This window comes from Trypanosoma melophagium (assembly GCF_022059095.1).
Source record: "Trypanosoma melophagium isolate St. Kilda chromosome Unknown ctg15segment0, whole genome shotgun sequence".
NCBI lineage: Eukaryota > Euglenozoa > Kinetoplastea > Trypanosomatida > Trypanosomatidae > Trypanosoma > Trypanosoma melophagium.
This window is the reverse complement of record NW_027125143.1, coordinates 220,211-237,428: the sequence shown is the minus strand read 5'-3', so window position 1 is coordinate 237,428 and position 17,218 is coordinate 220,211. Positions and strand designations below refer to the sequence as shown.

Here is a 17,218-nt window from a genome sequence, read left to right as displayed (position 1 = left end):
CAACAAGACAATTGGATTGAGGTGCGAGTGAGAATTCACAACGAAGAAAGAGAAAAATAATAATGAGATTAGAAAAAAATAACAGAATAGCAATAATAATGAAAAAAAAAACATTAATCTACAACAAATGACAGATGGTCTGTGGTGTGTAGAGTAGTACAGGGTTTTATATTTTTTTTACTTTCATTTACCTTTCCATCCTCACAACTTCTTTTTGATATTCTTTTTTTTTTCTTTTTTTCCTTTCGTCAGTTTACACGCTCAACTGTGAGCAATAACAACCAAACAATAACAACGACAACGACAAAAAAAAAGAATACAACAACAATAAAAAGAAATAAGAAAAGAGAAAAAAGAATCATACAAAAAAGAATGTAAGGAGGAAAAAAAGTGGAAGTCACCACCACTTCGCTCGTTAAACGTTCTTATCCATCACTCATGTATACCTGTAATGACTCTCTCTCACACAAACACATAGATAGATAGAGGGAGAGAGAGAGAGAGAGAGAGAGAGAAACAGGACCTAAACAAAAACACACACATCCATATATATATATATATATATATATATATATATATATATATATATATATATATATATATATATAGGAGAAAGAAACTATTTTATTTTTCTCCTTTTTTTCATAATGCCATTCACGCAGTCTCCTCCTGTGCGGTGATGTATGCCGTAAACTCTTTCGCTGCACCATCGCCCAGTGTGAGAGCCACCCGCACATTACCGTCCACCGCGAACTGATCAAGTAATTGTTTGGCTTTAAATAGTGCTGATTTGCTTGCAAACACAAGGCGGAAGTGCTGTGGATATAACATCCAACATGTGATAAAACCGGGAATATCACATAATTGATATTGAATCTCTTTTGTACTCATCCGTACAGATGTGGTGGCTACAGCTGTGATCATATCCGCCTGTCGAACGGCAGTCTGGCGGAGATGATGTGAGTTCCCCATATCATCACTCTTCTTTACATGTTTCTTTTCATTATCATCATCCTCACTTTCCTCATTATCGGTCCGTTGTTTTGCTTTATTTCTCTTACTTCGTTTAGACTCTTTTACCAACACATCCCCATCTTCTTTACCTGCGATATTCAATAAAAACTTTGGTGGATGTGTAAAGTAGGGTTTGTGCCGAAGGGCCATCGTCATATCTTCCAGTGTGGCAAAGAGTGTATCACTTCCCACAGGAGGCTTCACACACTCAATCAGGGGATTATCTTCATTATTCTCATTATTTATTGTTGCTGTATCTTTACACGTATTCACCTTCGTCTCATTATTATTATTATTATTATTATTATTATTATTATTATTATTATTATTGCTAGTACTGATAGTATTATTCATATTCGTAGTAGTACGAACAGGGAGAAACACACTTGAAACATCACCATCCGCTTTACCGTACACCGCCACTTCCACCGAACGGGTCTCTGTTCGCGGAATAACGGAATAACGACACTGCCGTCTTTTCATTTCTTTTGTTTTTGTTTCATCTAAACAACAAGAAGAAGAGGAATTGGTACCACCACCACATAATGTTGATGAAGTTGATGTTGTTGATGGATGTGAACGATTGTACTGTTCATTAAGACAGCAATAAAGTGGAATGGCCTCTCGGTGTACTTTGGCAAAGTCATTCTCCACATTTGTAATCACTACAACATAACGTTCCGTATCTCCCACTGCTGATCCTGATCCTCCTGGGCGTCTGCCTCCACCCTTATTATTATTATTATTATTATTATTATTATTATTATTATTATTATTATTATTATTATTATTATTAGTCACACGTTTATGCGAAAAAGTGGATGGCTTTTTACGTTTTCCCTCATGTTTCTTTAAGCTGTGATGTTTGTGTGCTTTTTTGCCCGCATGCGTTTTGTTGTTATTTCGTTTCTTTTCACTACCACCTGACTCCACCATTTGTCCTCTCAAATGTCTGTTTTCTCCTCTCACCACTCGTCGTTTTGTTTCTTCCCTTTAGAAAAAATGGAGAAAAAGAATAAAGAATAAATAAGTAATAATAAAGAGAAAATAATAAATATAAATATATACAAATAATAGTTGTAAGAGCAACAACTATAATGGAAAAAAGAATAACATGATGATGATGAACACTAGCCATCAAACAAGAAAAAAAGAGGGAAAGTAAAAAATAATAAACATATAACACAAACAAACAAACATATTAGAGGAGTACCATTACTTCCTCTTTAGAAATAACACTGATACCTCTCTCTCTCACTCACTGCAAAAAACAAAAAAGAAATCCTCCACTACATGTATGATATTTACAATTTGTCATATTGATACCTCATCTTTGCCAGACGAATGAGATCCTCCTTCCCATGAATTGTAGAAGCGAGCATCTTCCCTATAATCACATGCATGAATGGCTGCCATAGCACTAAAACCAATTCCATCCAATTATCGACTGGTGTGAAGAATACGCCTTCCTTCTCTGCTAAATGGGTGTGATAGACATGCATTATATACAGCCAATACACACACGGCCATATAGAGAGAAAGGCTAATGTGTATTGTCGCCGCGGTGTGTCGCCCACAAACCACCAATCCAACAGCCAATCACTCTTCTGCCAAAGTAATGATAATAGGAAGGAAAAAGAAGAAGAACTTGTGCTTGTGGTTACTATTAGGGAATCATTAATGAGATGATCCACATCGAGGTAAAGTGTACGGCGACAGGCACGTAATACACCTAAACCACCCACAAATAAAAAGAAAGACGCTAATACAATTGCCACAGCTCCTTCTCTTGTTAAGAGTTTAAATGATGATGATGTATTAGGATCACTATTATTATTATTAGTAGTAAAGAATTGTTGTATTTGTTGTATTTGACTCAGAGAGTCATCATCAAACACGGCATACACCAACGGATATCCCGCCGCTAAGAAACACATATACAATATGGCGAGAAGTAACTGCAATACGGCGAGAACCCGCAGAAACATAACACTTGAGCGGAGAGAGTTGGCCAAATACTTCAGTACTTCCTGCTGTTCTTGTGTACTTAAGGCGTCATTGGAGTCAAATAACTTTTTTACTTTCGTCTTTTCTGATTCCTGTACATTGCGCTGCCGATAACGCATTTTTATTTTCTTTTTTTTCTCTGTTAATATGTATATATATTTCTATGTTAATATACATATTAGATGCGATGCGTAATGCAGACCTTTTCAATAGACACAAGGGAAACAAAAAAACAAAGAAAAAAAAGAGTATATAAATAGAGAAAATAAGAAAAAATAAGGTATAGTCATATACAAACATTAGAAAAGAAAAACAGATAGATAAACAGATAATAAAAAGAAGGATACACGCAAGCACATGAACAAAATATACATATATGGTGTTTGGTATTGATTTAGAAAGAAAAAAAAATACAAATCGCAACTTCTTATTTACTTTTGATATCTTTCATATCCGGGGGTCATTCAAATCGTAGGAGTCTATAATAAATAAGAACAAACAGAGAATCAATCAAACAACACCGAAACTAATAATAAAACAGAATATGAAGAATAACGATAGACAATAGGCAATCACGCAAATCAAAACAACAATAACAACATCAAAAAGAAAAAGAAGGAAAGAATAATCTTAGCCTTACTTCACCTATGAAAGAGAAAAGAAGAAACAAGAGAAAACAGTGTATTTTAACTCTACTACTCGTAACCCCATATCATATAAAAATACAAACAATAAATTGAAATTGTCCCAGATATTTATTTATTAAAGAATCCTAAAAACTGACGAAAAGGAAGTGCTGAGATGCCCTTTTAACCCGAATCCCGCTATCCCCATCGCAAGTTCCACCCCTTCGCTACGTCTACGGAGTGGACTGTTTTGCCTCGAGATAAGCCGTCCGCCGGGTTCTGCTCTAAAGCTGCATAACACCACTTTGCTCTTATGCCTTGCGAGCGCAAACTCTGTCGATGGCGTCAGCTTCCTTCACCAAAGCTTGTGAATGTGTGTTTCCTTTTTGCATAATATGCATGACGGTTGCATTGTCCACGCGAATATCCACGGGACCGTGTGGATGTGTTTTAAACCCGCGTAAAGCGAGATGAACTGCTCGTGCCTCCGCTTGATATATCATATGGGGTGTGCGTTCCCACGCACTGCCCGCGGCCAAAACTCCCCTGAATCTTTGAATAACAGCGCCCCCCATCCGTACATGGAGGCGTCAGTGACGAGTGTTGCCGTGGAGGGCAACTTTTGTGGAGGATGAACCGGGTCGTTCATTAACAATGTGTTGAGCCAACTTTGTCCGATGTCCTTTGCAGTTGGTGATAAATTTGCCGGGTCTTGTGGCCGTATTAATCCTCGATTTAAACGAGATAAACGTCGACGTGCGATTTTCAAGAATAAATAATAAGGGAAAAGAGCTGCACCTCTTACTCCACCCGCGCAAAGCATACGCGAAACTGTGCTATCCAGTTCTTCGACTGTTTTGTTATCCAGTGAAGGAGCCTGCTGTAATCTCTGTATTGTTTTCTCACTTAAAGACACCGTGTTGTCTTTGTGATTGAAATGTACGCCTATGAAATCATATTCTTTAGTGTTGAGCTTCTGTTCTCCAATGGTGGTGCCGCATTGTTGCATGTTCTTTCGAATTGTCTTTCCCCAAGCATCCACCTTCTGATGTGGACCACTTATTCTGATGTTATCAATCCATACATGTATGTGTAAACCTTCTGGTGCTGCATATTGTGGCAATGCCAATTCTGGATCTCCAGACAAAACTCTTTTAATGGTATTTATAATCTCAGGACTACATTTATAGCCCATGAAAAGGCGAGTGAACTCAACGAATTCACCTGATTCCGTGTGGCAACGGAAACTTGCGCGTGTGTTTACTGGTAAGGCCACCTGGAAAAAGGATGCCTTTAAATCAAATAATGTTGCAGTATCGCCGTAAACCGCATCCAGGCACCGGGAAATGTGTCCCAAAGGCACATCGGCCTCATGATCATCCTTGTCATTCTTTTCTCTCGGCCACGCAATAAAACGTCTTCTTTCTCCGGAGGGTTTGCCCTCCACCACCGTAAACGGGCCCACCCAACCTGCAGTTGGATGTAATGAAGCTGTACAAATAATTCCTGCTTCCTTCATACGCTGCGCATCAGCGTTATTAATTCGTAAGTTGGATTCAAGCCGTTTGGCGTATAATTCGGGTTTCTGCATAATGTGCCACACCTCATCCCAATGCCTCCTGGCCTTATGGTTGAGGCGGTCTCTTATCCATTAGGTGGAAAGTGTGCCTACGTCTATTTGTTGCAACGGTAATTGTGTTTCGTCTTCTTTTGTCGCCACACTGGTTCGGTGTGATCGTTGCAGTATATTATGCCCTTTGAAAGGGGCGCGAATGTGTTGCGTTGTTAATTCTGGTAATTCCCATTTTTCTGCAGCTCATTTTTCTAATTCTCTTACATCAATGATGTCAAGTGTGCGGACTTGTTTATTGTTGCGGCCCAATGGCCTAAGTATCGTACCGTGCTGCGTGGGAGTTCCATGAGGTCTGCGTGTTTCCCTAACTGTGTTATTTTTTGGTTTAAATGGTTCTCTGTACGCGTTTACACAGCACGTTGTGCTGTAATGTCCGATGCGACCGCATCTGAAACACCGAGCCTTACTCGGCGGTGATAATGACTGTTTCCGCTTTACCTTATTCACGGCTTGCGCGATTGGATCTTCCTTTTGCCAAGGCTCTTCATAAGCTTCTCGTAGTGCGGTTATCTTCACGCCTGGGTTATCTTTTGCAGCCTGAATTAGTCGGAGGTGTGTATATACCTGTCGTCCCATATGGACGAGCTGCTCTGAAATCCCCTCGTTACGAAAGGAGTCCAGCCATTGTATGAACATATCCCATGCATCTTGATAAAAAGGACCGGGATTAACCAGTCTGGGAAAAAGTTGCTGATAAGCCGCCACAACTTCTGTTGGTGATGTATCCATCAAAAATTCCATCAGTCCATCAAAGGTCCGTATTTTTTCTATAGGTCGGCTGCTTTCGAGCCACGTTGGTTGGCGGCGTTCCTGGATTCCCCGAAGACCCAACTTCGGGTGTTCCCCATTTTCCGGCAAATCGGGCGCTGGTTTCCCTGCCCAGCCTGTTATATTTCTACCTTGCAGTGATGATATCTTTGGTTCCTTAGTTTCACCCAGAACAGACGGTTGTTCCGTTTGATTGTAGTTTTCCAGCGCTGATTTTAATTGCGCTTGTGTGGCAGCATGCTGATTTTGCAGCTGTCGTAGTTCTTCAAGCGTTTGGTTTAATTGTGTGTGGGATGCTGCCAGTAGGGCTTGCGTGTTAGCCTGTTGATGCATCTGTGCCAGTTGATTTTGTAATTCCTGGAGTTGTATATTAGCGGTTTGCGTTGCCCGAAAAGCTTCGTGTTCTAACTGTGCTCGGGCGCTGTTATATTCTTGATGAAGCCTTAGAGCTTGCTCTCCCAGTGCGGCCCATTCCGCCCCGAATAAGTTATTTGTCGTCTCGAAAATTTGTAGGAAATTTCGATTTCGAGGCATTATAAAACCAATAATGGACGGGCACACGGATTCCCAGTCCATAAAGCTGTTTGGTTCCATTTTTAATTTGAGAGTACCACCGTCTAAAGTTAGAGTACTGTCAACATGAAAAGTGTGTTGCGGCATATCCGCAGGTCTCAAATCAAAGGAAAATTCTAATGGACCATATTGGCGCACAAAATCCTTGAAAGCCTTAGTGCAAATTCTTCACTCTAGTGGTGTATAAGGCTGGATGGTTGTCGTGATCGTACTTACTTTAAAAAACTTACTATTTTCTTTTCAGAAAATTACTATTGGCACGCTGTTAGGAATAAAAAGAAGTAAAAAAATTTCCAGTAGTTAAACCCATACAAGATATAAAAGTCAGTAAGACTCGATCATTCGTATCGCAAGCTGAGAAAAAAACAAACAAACACGGGAGTATAAATAAATTTATTTATTTATTTATTTATTTAGTTATAAAAGAAACACTTCTCCTTCCTCTGGTGTCTCACACGAAGTACAGCAGTGTAATAAACGAGAATGCAAAATCCATCGAATAACACGTGTAATACAACGTGGGCAACCAAACGCAATTTTACCACGTGGATGCAAAAGTGCTCGCATTAAATACCATCGTATTCTCAGCATAGCGTAGAAACATTTACTATACATCAAACTTCGCCATACAAACGCACAATACTGCAAAACATGTCTAACACACTTTTGACAGACATGCAGACAAACAATCAGAAAAAACCCAAGAGTAGCGAAACGTATAAATGAAGATAAAACAGTTTCTTCTGGGACATGGCAAACCATTAATGAGGCACGCGTGATATTTACCAATCGTGATCGTGTTACCCCACCGGGATATGTATGTCCAATTACAGCCGTACGATTGTAATTTCCCGCCGTCCAATCATCTGCCGCAGATGTTGGTATTCCAGCCTCACTACTACTTTCCCAGTGACCAAAGGAGGAATAAAACAACAAAAAGAAATAACGTAACCAGGAGAAAAGTGCAAATACAACGTATGAATTGTAAAACCATCCTGTGATTCTATCAAAGTGGGCAGATTCATACGCCACTCGTACATTTGGATTCATCAAAATAACAGGTGCCCGTCCCTCAAGCAAAGCCGCATGCAATATATCTTGACAAATTAACAAACACTCAGATGAGACACACACATCATCTTGCACAGTATGTCGTCCTTCTACAGTAGCACCAAATGATGGTAATAAAGCATGTCGAAATCGAATTCCGGGTTCAACAGCCCTGTAATATACGGAATTTCCAATTTCCTCCTCAGCAATACCAGAGGTAATAAGACTATCTTTTACAGAAGTAGATAATTCTATTCCATACTTTGCACGAATTGCAGATGCTGATAATGGGATATTATAGAGTGGTAAATAAAGTCGAGTGTCTTTTGAGAATTTACTCACATTATACGCCCACCTTTCACGACGGAGAGACAATCGTTTAAGCAGAATTAAATAATAAAGGTTAATAACTTGCTTGTGAGCCTCCGGGTCATAGCGGTATTTCTGCCCTTTCCATAATTGTATCTCATCCTCTAGCGTGTGGGCAATGCCATCCATTTCAACTGTGAAATTCTCACGTTTTTTACCTACTTCTCTTTCTCCTTTTTGTTCTTGTTGTTTTTGCCATTCTTTATGAAGTGTAGATTCTGTATCACCCACATTTCTTTTCATTCCTCGCAATGGCGAAAGGAAAAGTCTTCCTCTAATCGCTGCAACACCATTCCAACAACACTTTACAGGAATGGCCTGTTTTCGCCCGTATACACTTCCCGTATGGGCAATAATGCGAGAAAATGCTGCCTGTGTTTCTGGTTCATCTGTGTACGGCATATATCCTGTAAACGGTTTACCAAAACGATCCCGTGAGACCCATCGATCATAAAAAGAGTAATAAAAATCCATTCCACACGCCATATCAAATGTTGTGCCTATGCCCTTGTGTTTTTCCTTTAAAGCGGAATGTGTAGGGGCATCTTCTTCCATCACACCATGGGATTCTCTGCGGGCGGCAATAAGGGGTTCTTCCACAGACTCCAGTAGAGTTGTGATGTCCTGCGGGCGAAAGAAGATATCATTGAAAAATAATACTACCATGTTATCACCATCCGGATCATCATGTACGATTTCCCATGGCGGAAATCCCGCAGAACCCCTACTATTATTATTATTATTATTATTATTATTAATATTGTTGATATTGTTATTGTCGTCATTTTTTTTAGTACCATTATTGTTATGATCATTGTTGTGGATTGAGGTGAAATTCTTAACATTATTACTGGCATTCCCATTGGTGCTCATCTTGTACCGCCGCAAGGGTCTCATCTCATTAAGAAACGCATTCACACTAGTACAGTTATTATTCTTTTCACACTCCCATGATGAGGCGTAGAAGGCTGGTGAAAATAACTGCATTCCCCAATTGTACAATGGCTCTAACGCTTTATTTCGTACACACGACATCCACTCAATTCGCGGCATCCACTTTGGTACTTTATCATATGTATAACACGTACCAGCAACTGTTGCAAAGATATTTCGTACACCCGCACGTTGTAGTCGTGGAATCAATAGTCTTTTCACCAATAACGCCGTACGATCTTTTGATTCATTGGTGAAGATAGAAACTACCACAGAGGTGGAAATATCAAAAAAAGGACCGAGTTCATCTTCTATAAATGCCACTAATGCTCCAGTAAGAAAAGGAATTGTAGCTTCATTATTATAAAGATTGATGGCAATGTAAAAACGACGCCATCCATGGGTTGGTGGACGTTTTGCCATTTGTCGTGGCAAATCATATTTTCGTGGTTTAGTTGTGGGAGAAACTATTACTGTTTGATTCCTGTAAAATAAATGCTCAAGTGCAAACTCTAGAAGTGAACGACCAATAGAATGTGTAGCAGCAGCAGTAGTAGTACTATTATTATGATTATGATTATTATTAGTATTATTGGTATTGGTTTCACTTAATTGCGTGTTGTTGCCATTAGATTGTGTGGGAAGTGGCATAGCGAAGATCTCATCAATGATCGCATCATCGGATTTATCTTCCAACAGTGCCCTTGCCTCTGTTCCGTGAAGTCCACCTCCTTGTGGTTGCAGTAATACTTGTGTTTCCGCAAACTTCAGCTTTGAACTTCCATGACGGGGAATTCGCAATAACTGTAGGGCGTTATAAAAGTCTACAGAGAACGTTGTACGTTCAGTATAATTAGCGGGTAGTGGAAGTGTTTTTTGTATGTAATTCTCAACCTCTGTGTATTTCTGGGATGCCTCCGTAATGTAAAAGAATGGATCTCCCACAACTTGCTGTGGTGGTGTTATTGTTATTGTAGTTATGAGGATCAGCAGCAGAATTTTTACAAGAAATGCCGCTACGAAGGAATTACTCTGCATGAATGAATCTCTCTGTTTCGATGATGGAAAGTAAATACTCCACGATACAATAAGGAAAATAGAAAAAAAACTTTTTTCTTTTTCTTTTCGTTTTTAACTGTACGTCAGCTTTTTATATAAATATATAAATGAATATGTGCCAGTGTCAGTGTGTATGTGCGTACGTTTGTATGTGTGATTGAAAGTACATTTCAAAACAATATCAGGAATAGCACACAGAGACAAAAAAAAAGAAGGAAAAAAGAGGATAATTAAAAGAAAAAAAAACAATAGAAACACATAAGCAGAAGAATAAGAGAGAAAAAAAGTATCTATTGAGTAGGTATTCTTTGCATCCAGATGTAATTAAATGTGCAATGAATTGATGCATATATATATATATATATATATATACAGTAAAAACAAATAGGAAGAGAAGGGCGGGGGATTTCATCGGCTATAACACCACAGTGTTTACCAATCCTGGAAACAAAATAAGGATAAGAAAAGGAAAAGTACAAGAACCATATTCAGCAACATTCACCGTAATGAAGTAAAACATCGAAAAGAAAGAATCTGTTAAGTGAATACAATACACACATGCCTGAAAAGCACATTCATTTATCCACACACACACACACACTCTCTCTCTCTATATATATATATATCTACTTCTTTCTTCTCTCTGTCTCTCTCCTTCCAATTCCATTTCTACACCTATTACTATTACCATATATATATACAGGTCGTATTATATATTTAAAACCGTATTTCTCTATAATTATAATAGAACTGAAGCAGAGAGAGAGGCGGCGAATGACTCCACACCACCAGCATTCACTACCACAATGCCTTCACCAGCCCAACCAAGATCACCTGTTGATTGCACTACTTGCGGTACAAGCACCACACGTTTACTTTTTTTATCACCCCGCATACTAGTAGTAGTAACACTTTCATTATTATTATTATCATTATTACCATCTACGCTCCTGCGAGACTGTTCCACAACATTGTCAGCACTACCAATATCATCAGTATCAGGATCATTCCCACCATTACTATTACTACTATCATCACCATCCTCATTATTATTATTATCTCTATGCCTCTTCGTGTATCGACGTATACTCCATCGCATATCCGAAGTAAATACCAAATTCCTCTCCGAGTCATCCACAACCTCCATAAACAAATCCGGTGCCTTCTGCAAGAACTCCCGCTGCTCCACGGTGTAATCCAAGTCCACATCTCTGCGTGCCGCCTCCAATCCCTCACGCAATTTCTGCACTAATTCCGGCACCACCGCTATTTTTTCCCACTTGTGTTTTTCCACGGGTTGCAGGGGAAACGCGGTGGCCGGGCCACTGCTACCCACGATCCACAACGTCCCCCCGCGGGCGCCCACCACCACCGCCGTCTCACTCCGCCACGCCCCCTGCGTGAGGCGCAGACATTGGCCGTGCGACACCCCAAACTCCGCCTCGCAGAGGGACGCATGGGTGGAGAAAAAGGAAACAATGCGGTTGTGTGTGTGAAAGGGCACATCGCGGAGAATGTCGCCGTACGTTAGTGCGGGCGGGGGGGCGTGGAGGATCTTCTGCGCCACAGCGGAGGCCATTCGTGAGAAGAGTCGACTGGACTTGCGCCAGTGTGTGCCTTCACTCGCCGCGGCCGTATTATTATTATTATTATGACTGGATAGAAAGGGAGAGGTAGATGTGTAGGGAATACACACCGCATCCTTTACGGAGCCACGGGAGGCACGTTTGGGATTTGTGATGTGAGACATCGACGTGTGAATTGAAATTGGAATAATAAAAATAATAATACTAAGAATAATGAATTGACGAAGAAGTATTGATGGAATTTTTTTTTGTGTTCTTTTGTTGTTTGTAAAGCTGCGTACTACGGCATATGAATATATGTACATAGAGAGAGAGAGAGAGAGAGAGAGAGAGGGAATGAAGACAAGAATACATACACATGGTAATAAGAGGGAAGAAGAAAGAAATACATGTATATACATTTATATACATTCAGGGATTACGAAAACAGACTTTAATAATAATAATAATAATAATAATAATAATAATAATAATAATAATAATAATAATAATAATAATAATAATAATAATAATAATAATAATAATAATAATAATACAAAAAAAAAAAAACGGCGGAAATGAATTCATTTCCACTTTCCAAACTTAAAAAATAAAACCAAAGAATAACATCCAGTAAGATGTTACAGCAGAAAACTGATAAGGTCCTCATTCATCTTTTTTTCTTTTTCTGCTCTTCTCACCATGGAATATGGAAATAAGCCGATAAGAGTGCTGCTGGCCCACAAGACATGGAACAAGAAAACCAATAACAACTACGAGAAGCACTAGTAACACTAACAACGATAAGAGCAGCAGTAAGAAGATAGAATGTGCAAAAAGAGGTAAAAAACCATTTCCCATAGATTCATCTCTTCTCTGTTTAGAGCGTTTATTTAATAAAATAAATGAACGCTCTTCCTCCTCCTCCTTTTCATAATGATCATCTTCCAACATTTGAGGTTCCCATGCACAAAGTACCTCATGGACTCCTCTCGCAACTGCAATACGATGTGGTGAAGCCGTAAAAAGACTAGAGAGAAGTAATTCAAACATCTTCTCATTATTATTCAAATCATCGTCATCATCATTCTTCTTCTCTGGTATAGTAGGGACAGTATTATTATTATTATTATTACCAACATGATAACAGACAGCATCTCTCGTAAACTTTGATATGTCACCCGTGTATAGAAAGTCTACAAAGTCAGACATAAGATCAAATAAAAAAGAAGGCCGTTGTGTTTCTTCAGTGATGAGATTGGCAAGTGTATGAGAAATTTCCGTTTCTACAGTTTCACTCTTACTGTTGCGATGTAGTTTTGAAGAAATCTCATGAAAAAGAATATCTAATACACGTAATCTTGGTAATATATACGCAGATTCACTAAATCCATCAGAGTCTGTAAAGACCACAACACGGCCTTTTTTCAGAGACTCTCCCTCACTATTATTATTATTATTATTATTATTATTACTATTATTACTGTTCGTAGTAATAGTAGTAGTAGTAGTAGTAGTAGTAGTAGTAGTATTGTTCACACCGACGAAACCAAAAATAGGAACAAACGAATCTGGTAATACACGTTCTATAATATCAGTATCTCTTTGAGGTATTTCACTTCTTTCCTTCGTATTTGATGAATAATATAATTGTTTCGCCCACTCCTTATTTATACCACACAATACAGTCCTTCTTCCACCCTTATCATTATCATTATTATGCCCACTATATGTATGATTCATATATTGTACTTGTCTATTTAATGGCCACTGTAATACACCTGCTGTGTTCATTGATCCAAAGTAACGCTGAAACGATACATTGTTTTCGCTAGCTGCTGAAATTACCAACTCACCGTCTACAACATGTTTTGTGGATAACTGCAAGAAACCCTGACTGATATCACGTAACAGCATGTTTAACGAGGGCACATGACATGTACCTTTTAAAAGACATGAAGTATTTATACAATGTTTCGTATCATGATTAACAATAGTGTTAGTAGTATTAGTATTAGTAGTATTAGTAGTTTTTGTGGTTTTATTATGAGGAAACAGAACATTAGGGCATAAACCATCTTGCGTGTTATTATACCGTAAAAAATCACGTATTACATCTTCACTATACCAATCGCTAATAATTATAATATGAAGCTGATGATGCAATACAGCGTGGGTGATGATAGATCGCTCCGTCTCTAGTAATGGAAGTTCAGGATCTAATAATAATAACATTCCAACACGACTGTAATAACGTTTAAGGACATGCTGCCGCTGCTGTAATACCATTAACGTATTATTTCCATGAGGAGAGGAAGAGAGTGGTAAGAGATGAAGCAGCGGAATTTCAACAAAGAGTTTCATAATACGACGCATGTAAAGTAATAATAAAGCCATATTTGTATGTGGATGATCACTATCTTGTTCAAACATTACATGACTTCTTCGCCGTCTCTGCGGCTGTTTCTTCCGCTGTGATGGTGTTTGTGTATAGATATGTACATCATCACTGAACACAGAGGCTGGTGGGTAAAACCACTGATGGGTGACATCCAACACCAAACGCTGAGCACGTGGTGGACGCGGTACAACAGGGATTTTAAATGGAATAGTGATATTATTGTTATTATTATTATTATCATTATTATTATTATTATTATTATTATTAATTTGGAGAGTTGTTTTACAGGTAAATCCCACCATGACATAACCCTCCACCACCACAACGTCAAAATATTCTAAAACTCTCTCTGTTGTATTCACATCTGAATATACATGAGAGGCATTCGCTGGTGAAAAGGCAAAGAGCGAAAGCCAACCACTATACGCCTCCAACACGGGTGAAGCCTCTGCTCGTACAGACAAAAGTTGTTTAGCCACGTTTGCCTTAACATCACCTAATTCACAATGAGGATTCTTATTGAGACTACGAACACCTTTTCCACCTTTAACTACGACTATTGGTGTAAACATGTCCAGTTGGGCAGCGGGGCATTGTGGAAAGTAGAGACTTACATTAAATACAACAGGTGTAACAGAAGGAAATAATGGCTGTTCACAGTATGGCCAATTAATTAGACAATAATCCTTTAGTGGATATGGCTTATTCTTCTTCTTCTTATCATCGTCATCATCACCAAGTATGTGATGTTTACTTGTCACATCTATTTCCTTGGGAAAAGCAAAACCCGCTAATAATCGTACTGATAATGTTTCCTTCGCTTTTTCTTCTTTTTGATAATTATATTTTTCAATCCACGCGAGTGCACACATTGGACACGCCTCACCCGCACCTTGACTATTACGACTATACTGCAGGACATTACGATAGTGCATAAGTGTCTCTGTCATGGCCACTCCCTCACGGTGATAGGATAGAATACCTCTCCATGGTCCACTATAGAACTTTTTCTTTTCTTCTCTTCTTAGTGATTGAAATAAACGATCGATAACAGATGTATTCGGTTGCAATTCAATTGCCGTTTCCATTAACAATCTTTTAATAACCGCTACATTTATCTGTGGTTTTCTTATTACATGTCGTATGGCCTCAATACAAAGTGCTGCCATTCCAGCCACTAACGGTGCGGCTACACTTGTACCGTGTGATACTCGCAACTCCAATGCACTGTTATCACTATTTCTATTGTTATTACTATTATCACTATCGGTATGATGCATGTTGTAATTATGACTGTAATAACTATTCTTCGTATTCACATTACGACCCAATCCAAGGACATGTTCGCCTAGTGCAATAAGATCGGGCCGGACACGACCGGCTCCAAACGGCAACTCCCACACACTCGGTCCTCTACCGGAGAATGTCGAAACCCAACGTACCTCTTCCATCATTCTTCTTCCTCTTCCCTCTTCTTCTCTTTTATTATTATTATTATTATTATTATTATTATTATTATTATTATTATTATTATTATTATTATTATTATTATTATTAAACGATATACTTACTGCTTGTGTACCGAGTGCCCCAACGGCAAGCACGGCATTCTGATCGGCAGGGTTCTGTACAGATCCCATCACCGGCCCGCTATTCCCCGCTGCGGCCACCACCACCACACCGTAGTTAGTGAGATGTGTAATCGCATTTGTGAAGACATCGTCGTTATAATCATTTCCGCCAAATGAAAGGCTGACGATATCCGCCCGCCATTGAAGAGCCGCATTAAGAGCGGCAACGCACCACAACGTGCGGGAGATTTGTTTATTGTCAAAGACACGCATCATGTGAATATCGGCACTGGGGGCCACACCGTAATAATGTAGATGCGGCGATGGTAGTTCATCTCCCTCTTGTGTAGTTGTGGTGTTTACACTGGAATCCAATGATATTGTTCTTGTTGTTTTTGTTTTTCTTTTTGTTATTCTTCTTCTTCTTGTTGTTGATTGGTGGTGTTGTGTGAATGAAACATTACCGGCCATGACAGAAACACTAAAGGTACCGTGATTGTCGTCACTGTTCGCACACGGTACATTTGGCACAAAACTCGTACACAGACAGAGAGGTGGTGTTAGGGTTGTTTCCACCATGTTAGAACTCTGTTTACTCGTATTATTATTATTATTATTATTATTATTATTATTATTATTATTATTATTACTCGGTGGTTGTTGGGCGTGCATAGATGATGGGCAAAACAACGGATCCAGTCCACTATCAAGTAATGCTATACGTACACCTTTGCCAGTCCATCGTGTTGTTAAAGGTAATTTAAAATACCGTCGTGGATACCATCGTCGTCGCCTTTGTTGTTGTTGTTGTTGTGAGGATAATAATATATCAGGTTTTCGTTTTTTTTGTTGTTCTAATGAAGCGAGTACGCGTTGTCTAGACAACACCATATCTTTAGCTATACGAATAACAGAGATACGTCCAATATAAGGAAGAATAAAAGAAATATTATAAAGTATCTCTTGCAGATGGAATGTTTGCTTCTCACACGGCCACCGCTTTACGACACGTACGACTACAAAGTCCTGCCATACTTCCGTAGTGAAACGACTAAAGTGTAACTGCAGACTTGTATGATTGCAAACATTTTGTTTCCTTCTCTTTTTATCTAGCCATAACCATGAAAAACGTTTCTGTTGAATATCAATATTGGCAGCCGCTGCAGCTTGGGCATCAGGACTAAGATACGCATTCAGAAAAAGAATGTACGATGCATCATCATTATAAGGTAAAGCACATGCATTACACACCAGTAATAGAATTAATGTCAAAGAAATGTGTAAAGCCAGTCTATAGAATTTTACCATTGATGTTGAGATAGCCACGTCCTGGGCATCTCATTTCTAGATGTTTTAAAATAATAAAAAGAAAGAAAGAAAAAAATAAAAATAAAGAAAAATAATACTATAAATAACCAAGATTGATAAGATTACGAGCTTGAGGTTTTTTCTTTCTTTCTCTTCAATAATACCAAAGGTAACTTTACCACAAGGGCATCGTTTGGTGAAAAGGGGAAAGCAAAATATAACATATATATATATATATATATATATATATACACGTTATTATATGCATTTTTAAACTTCTATACATAAGAAACACAGAAAATGAGGGGGAAAACAATTGCACTACTTCCCCTCTATTCATT

General features: G+C 38.8%; 5 protein-coding genes across 5 annotated transcripts; all 5 read right to left on the bottom strand.

The window, feature by feature from the left end:
- Window positions 1–654: 654 nt before the first annotated feature.
- On the bottom strand, window positions 655–1,950 carry LSM04_004088 (uncharacterized protein; the record flags this gene model as incomplete). Its single annotated transcript, XM_067338403.1, has 1 exon — window positions 655–1,950. The coding sequence occupies one exon, from the start codon at window positions 1,948–1,950 to the stop codon at window positions 655–657; it is 1,296 nt and encodes a 431-aa protein (XP_067193723.1).
- Window positions 1,951–2,318: 368 nt separating this feature from the next.
- On the bottom strand, window positions 2,319–3,140 carry LSM04_005153 (uncharacterized protein; the record flags this gene model as incomplete). Its single annotated transcript, XM_067338402.1, has 1 exon — window positions 2,319–3,140. The coding sequence occupies one exon, from the start codon at window positions 3,138–3,140 to the stop codon at window positions 2,319–2,321; it is 822 nt and encodes a 273-aa protein (XP_067193740.1).
- Window positions 3,141–7,038: 3,898 nt separating this feature from the next.
- LSM04_000374 (Mannosyltransferase 1) lies at window positions 7,039–10,011 on the bottom strand (the record flags this gene model as incomplete). The annotated part of the gene is made up of 1 exon (XM_067338401.1): window positions 7,039–10,011. The coding sequence occupies one exon, from the start codon at window positions 10,009–10,011 to the stop codon at window positions 7,039–7,041; it is 2,973 nt and encodes a 990-aa protein (XP_067193641.1).
- Window positions 10,012–10,771: 760 nt separating this feature from the next.
- Window positions 10,772–11,782, bottom strand: LSM04_003850 (uncharacterized protein; the record flags this gene model as incomplete). The annotated part of the gene is made up of 1 exon (XM_067338400.1): window positions 10,772–11,782. The coding sequence occupies one exon, from the start codon at window positions 11,780–11,782 to the stop codon at window positions 10,772–10,774; it is 1,011 nt and encodes a 336-aa protein (XP_067193720.1).
- Window positions 11,783–12,263: 481 nt separating this feature from the next.
- On the bottom strand, window positions 12,264–16,877 carry LSM04_000472 (Peptidase S8/S53 domain; the record flags this gene model as incomplete). The annotated part of the gene is made up of 1 exon (XM_067338399.1): window positions 12,264–16,877. The coding sequence occupies one exon, from the start codon at window positions 16,875–16,877 to the stop codon at window positions 12,264–12,266; it is 4,614 nt and encodes a 1,537-aa protein (XP_067193644.1).
- Between the last annotated feature and the right edge of the window lie 341 nt (window positions 16,878–17,218).